This window comes from Armigeres subalbatus, chromosome 3 (assembly GCF_024139115.2).
Source record: "Armigeres subalbatus isolate Guangzhou_Male chromosome 3, GZ_Asu_2, whole genome shotgun sequence".
In the NCBI taxonomy this organism is placed as follows: Eukaryota; Metazoa; Arthropoda; class Insecta; order Diptera; family Culicidae; genus Armigeres; species Armigeres subalbatus.
The window spans coordinates 237,192,684-237,198,683 of NC_085141.1; the positions used below are offsets into that span (position 1 = coordinate 237,192,684).

The 6,000-nt window shown below is 43.0% G+C and overlaps 1 protein-coding gene across 2 annotated transcripts in view; it reads left to right on the forward strand.

Moving 5' to 3' along the window:
- Positions 1 to 5,096, forward strand: part of LOC134221101 (speract receptor) — a 166,765-nt gene extending 161,669 nt beyond the window's left edge. For both annotated transcript variants that reach the window (XM_062700292.1, XM_062700291.1), the window contains exons 12-15: positions 2,617 to 2,901; positions 2,952 to 3,198; positions 3,258 to 4,569; positions 4,638 to 5,096. In XM_062700292.1, coding sequence (XP_062556276.1) covers positions 2,617 to 2,901; positions 2,952 to 3,198; positions 3,258 to 4,569; positions 4,638 to 4,833 — 2,040 coding nt within the window. In that variant the 3' untranslated portion in view covers positions 4,834 to 5,096. The remainder of the gene's footprint in view (positions 1 to 2,616; positions 2,902 to 2,951; positions 3,199 to 3,257; positions 4,570 to 4,637) is intronic.
- Positions 5,097 to 6,000: the final 904 nt, after the last annotated feature.

Sequence of the window (6,000 nt, forward strand, 5' to 3'; positions counted from 1 at the left end):
CAGGAATTCCTTCGGAAGTTCCTCCAGGAATTCCTTCGGAAGTTCCTCCAGGAATTCCTTCGGAAGTTCCTCCAGGAATTCCTTCGGAAGTTCCTCCAGGAATTCCTTTGGAAGTTCCTCCAGGAATTCCTCCGGAAGTTCCTCCAGGAATTCCTCCGAGAATTCATCCGGAAGTTCCCCCAGGAAGTTCCTCCGGAAGTTCCTCCAGGAATTCCTCCGGAAGCTCCTTCAGGAATTCCTCTGGAAGTTCCTCCAAGAATTCCTCCGGAAGTTCCTCCAAGAATTCCTCCGGAAATTCCTCCTGGAATTCCTCTGGAAGTTCTTCTAGGAATTCCTCCAGAAGTTCTTCTAGGAATTCCTCTGGAAGTTCCTTCAGGAATTCCTTCGAAAGTACCTCCAGGAATTCATCCGAAAGTTCCTCCACAAGCTCCTCCAGTAATTTTCCAGAAATTCCTGCATTAATTCGTTAGGAAGTTCCTCTAATAATTTCTCCACAAGCACCTCCAGGAATTCTTCTGGTAATTCCCTCAAAAAAATTTCAGGAATTCCTCCGGTAGTTACTACATGAATGCTTCAGGATGTTTTCTCAAGAAATCTTCAAAACGTCTTGTAACTTCTTTAATAATAACCCAAAGAATTTATTCTGAAATTCTCTCTGAAGTTCCGTAAAAAAATCCTCCAAGAACAATTCATAAATAACTTCCCAAACTCTACACAAATAATCACGTAGGCTCTTCAGGTCTTCAGGCCCTCATCCCAGTTTTTGCCCACCAGTTTTAAAATCTTAATTTTTCGAAAACTGGTTGTTGTTTTTTATTAAATTTTTAACTTTAACTGTTTCCAACAACTAGTTTTCGAAAAATGAATATTTCTATTTCTTCTGAATTCCTTCTGAAATTCACATGAAATTTTACTAAACCCACCTCCCGGATTTTTTTCCGGAAAATTGCCCAGGAACTCTTGAAGAACTAATTATGGAAATCAAATTGCGAAATCTAGATCTAGAAAATCTTACGCGCACTCCTCTAGGAATTCTTCCAGAAATTTGTTCCAAGAACTCCTTCACAAATTCCTTCAAGAATCTCCCAGGAAATTCCCACGGAAACTTCTCCAGAATTTCTCCAAGAATTTGCCCAGAAAACCTTACAGGATTTTTCTAGGAAATTCCCTTTGAAACTTCTCTGAAATATTATTATGAAAATACTCCAAAAAATATTATAATTAGAAATATCTCTATATGGTCTCCTGGAAATTTCTCTAGAGAATGAAGAATTCACGATGGGGTTTTTGTGGGAATATCTAAAGGAGTTCATAAAAGATTTTGATGATCGGTACATGAAGTATTTCTTGAAGAAATTCGCAAAGGAATTCCTGGTTTGAAACTCAGAAGAAATTGTTATATCATTTTTTGAATGATTTCAACGGTCTTTTTGGTGGGTGTGGCGGTATCATCGATAGTGATGGGCTGATGGAGGGGTCGATTGTTTGAGTCTCACGCATTTTTATGCCGACATTTGATAGCCGACGGACTTAGTCCATCTTGCCATATCGTTTACGGCAGCTTAGATATTTCTCTGGGTTCATATGGGATGTATCCCGGTCACGATGTCGTCTACGTAAAGCAGGATATAGATATTTTTGGAAAGCTTGACGAACACATCGTCCATCGTGACCAAGAAGAGAGTGATCGCGACTACGAAACGTTGGGTGACCCGGTTTCGTGCTTCACAGTGTTGGATTTTTGGTTCGCGAGCAGTTATTGGAGGGCACGAATGGAAAGGAAGTTCTTGACGAATTGTAGTAGGTTTCCGGTGATTTCCTAAAGCTTTAGTTAATCCAAAACTCAATGTCAATGTCCATGTGCGGTTGTAGGTTTTGGAGAGGGCCTAACTAGATATGGTGACCAGCGTTCCTGGCATCCTCGAAGATGTCGATGACAGAATGACCATAGGAGCCGACCCACTAGCAAGCTCGAGGCAAGCGTGACATCGATCGCTGACTCCACGCTTCGTTTGTGAAAGCGACTGATTCAGGCCTGGTGGTAGCCGTTTATTTCTCCTAGGGTCAATCACCAGCGTATGCAGAATTTTGAGAATTTTCCGGATATTAGACATTTTACTCTCGGGAGATGTATGGAGGCGATTGTAACTGCAAGAGGCCATTGCACCCTATTCCATGATAAATTCCTTCAAATAGCCTCCAATTGCGGGGAGCACTGATCATGCATGATCATGATCTGATCATGCATTTTAACTTGTTTTTTTTACACAGCTGTGCAAAAATATGTGGTCCCCAACAGAAAATGAGCTAGAACGAAGCGTTTTATCATAGCTTCTCGGTGTGATGTTGCCACCGCCACCGTGAAAAAATGAATCGAAAATTGACCACGCCGCCGAATATTTTTTACCACGCCTCGATTAGGTTTTGTCTCTTTTTTTTTCTTTATTTGTTATCTATTGAAAGCGATTTCTACAAACCTTACTAATTAGCCATTAGTCATAATGTCATAACACTAAATATTCATAATTAAATTATTTTCTAATTAATAATGCAAAAGATGAATTGCATTATTCCTGAGCATCACGTTTCACGTGGTTTTCAAATTCCTTATTTCAGAACACCCACCCGCTGATCCGCACCAGTCAGGTTAGCTTGAGCTCCAATCCGGACACGGATTTCCGTTACACGACGATTTTCACCCCGATCGGATTGTACAAAGGTCAGCTGTATGCCATCAAGAAGGTCCGCAAGAAGAGCATCGATATCACCCGGGAGATGAAGAAGGAACTGAAGATGCTTCGTGACATGCGGCACGATAACCTGAATGCATTTATTGGGGCTTGCACGGAGCCACCGAACATTTGTATTATCACCGAGTATTGCACTAGGGGGAGTTTGAAGGTAAGTTGTTTCAGAACTTATTGATGCATTCTAAAGACGTTCAATTCCAGGATGTTTTGGAGAATGAAGATGTTAAATTGGATAATATGTTCACTGCGTCGATGGTTGCCGATATCCTACGGGGGATGATCTATCTCCATGATTCCCCGCTACGATTCCACGGATCTCTGCGAACATCGAACTGTCTGATTGATTCTCGATGGGTTGTCAAGTTAAGCGATTTTGGTTTGTTTGCATTCAAACAAGGTGCCGACGATATGCAAGACGAGAAAGAAAAGTCTGAAAGCCAGTGTGAAAGTAAGTGATTTAATGATAGCCGAGTTGAGAACTCTAAATTATTTAATTAATTCTTCCAGAACTTCTCTATCGAGCGCCAGAGTTGGTTCGAGCGGGACCAGTGACCTGTATTCCTGGATCACCAAAAGGAGATGTATATTCGTTCGGTATAGTCTTATATGAGATCTTCACCCGTAAGGGACCATTCGGCGAAATAGAATGTACCCCCGCGGAATGCTTAAAGCGGGTTCTACATCCTCTGGATCCGAATACTCCTTTTCGCCCAGCGATTCAACCGTTGGAGACTTCATTTGACTGTGTTCGCGAATGCATAAAAGAATGTTGGTGTGAGAAACCGGATGATCGACCAGATTTCAAAACGGTTAGGAATAAGTTGCGAGTTTTGCGAAAGGGTATGAAGCCAAATATTTTTGACAATATGATGGCAATGATGGAGAAATACGCTACCAATCTTGAACAGTTGGTAGACGAACGAACGGATCAGTTGCAGCAGGAAAAGAAAAAGACGGAAGCACTGCTTCTGGAGATGCTGCCACGACCAGTGGCCGAGCAACTGAAACGGGGGCATAAAGTTGAGGCTGAGAGTTATGATCTAGTCACGATCTACTTTAGTGATATTGTCGGATTTACGTCGATGTCAGCGGAGAGTACTCCGCTGCAAGTGGTAGACTTCCTGAATGACCTTTACACGTGTTTCGATTCCATCATAGGGCATTATGACGTATATAAGGTGGAAACGATAGGAGATGCATACATGGTGGTGTCAGGTCTACCTATTCGAAACGGATTAACCCATGCGGGTGAAATTGCTTCAATGTCCTTGCAACTGTTGGACGCGGTTTCCGAATTCAAAATCCGACACAGGCCAAAGGATCGCTTATATTTAAGAATCGGTATTCATTCAGGACCAGTGTGTGCTGGAGTGGTGGGACTTAAAATGCCTCGGTATTGTCTATTTGGAGATACGGTTAACACTGCGTCCAGGATGGAGTCCACGGGTATGCAACTGAAGATTCACTGCAGCTTACAAACCAAAGAAATTCTCGACTCTCTCGGAGGGTATCACTTCGAAGATCGTGGATTTATTCCTATGAAGGGCAAGGGCGAGCAGCGTACGTTTTGGCTGGTTGGCGAGGATCCTGAGGCTCGGGCTAAGCGAACTCAAGAGCGTGCCGAACGACGAGGTTCCCGTGCTCTGAACAAATATATTGGAATGCTCAAGCAATCGAACAGTACCAATGGGGTTCGTAGTTCGCTCAAAAACCGTGTCGTGGTACCACGAACTTCATTACCTCGCTCATCTAGTCTAGAGTCACCGAAGCGATTGCGTTTTGCCAGTGGATCCATGTTGGAGCAGCACCGGTATCATCAGTAAGTATCGCAGTTGAACCATTGGTTGAACTTTGAATATTTTGAAAATGACTTATTTTTCATTTTAGCTACAGCGACGATGCCCTGATGGAAGTCATTTCGGACGCCAGTACACGCAAGTCCGACAACAGCTTAGCGGATACCGAGGACTTCACCTCTTCTTGCCCTTGCATCGATAATCTTGGACTGAATACTGAACGGTTCCTTGCACAATCTTGCCCCACGGTTACGACGCCACTGCTCACTAATACAGTTGCTACTTAACTACTAGTCTTAATACACACCATCCTCTTGTTACGACATGTCAACTGAAATTTACTCCAGCAAGAAAGCAAAAAAATGTTAAATGTTTGAAAAATCTCAACAAACATAATATATTAATGTCATTTTACTATGGTGGATTTAAATAGCTTCTTGCTAAACCAAATTCTTAAACATTCACAACTTTTCAAAATCTAAATGTTATAAATGGAGTTCTATTATTTATTCAGCTATTAAATCTAAATAGATAAGGCTGAATCAACAATTTGACGCAAATTACATGGTTCCAGGCCACATCTTTCCATCCACGGTTGCGCCCCACGCTTTCATGTACCTGCCAAGTCGGAAGTACACAATCTTTGCAGGTTTGCTGCCATGCATCATGCCGTAGAGGCCCTGGCCTTATGAATGATTTGTCCGTGATACATTCGGTACGAGTGTGCATATTTTTTGACCACAGTTTCTTTTGGAGCCACACAGTCTGCGGACCCTCCGTAAATCGTTCTCCACCTGATCGATCCACCTTGCTCGCTCCGCACCTCGCCTATTTTTGCCCGTCGGATTGTTGTCGAGAACCATTTCCACCGTGTTACTGTCCGAGTTTTGGCTAAGCTAATTCGCCTTCTTCACGTACCGTTCGCCATCTACACCCCACCATAGTAGGTACGAAAACTCCAAGTGCGCATTGGTTCTCTACGAGCATCGTCCAGGTCTCGTGTCCGTTCGTAGAGGACTACCGGTCTAATAAGCGTTCTGAGATAGTCAGTTTGGTACGGCGGCGAACTCTATTCGATCGGAGCTTTTTGCAGAGTCCAAAGGACGTATGATTTCCAACGATGCGTCTCCGAATTTCTCTGCTGGGATCGTCATCGGAGGTCACCAATGACCCCACGTACACTAATTCTTCCCTCATCTCGATTTCGTCACCATCGACACCAACTCATGTTCCACATCTTCGTCGTATTTATGACTAGTACGATCCGCTTTGCTTCCATCTTCAGTTTGATGTAGGCTTCTTCCATCATTTTAAAGTGAAAATCGTACTACTCATGTCAATCCCTGCCCTTAATATTACTCCTTCTAACGTGATGTTCAATAACATGCACGAAAGACCATCACCTGCGCGTTTCAAAGAGACTCGAGAATGCTCCTAAAACTCGAACTACACAC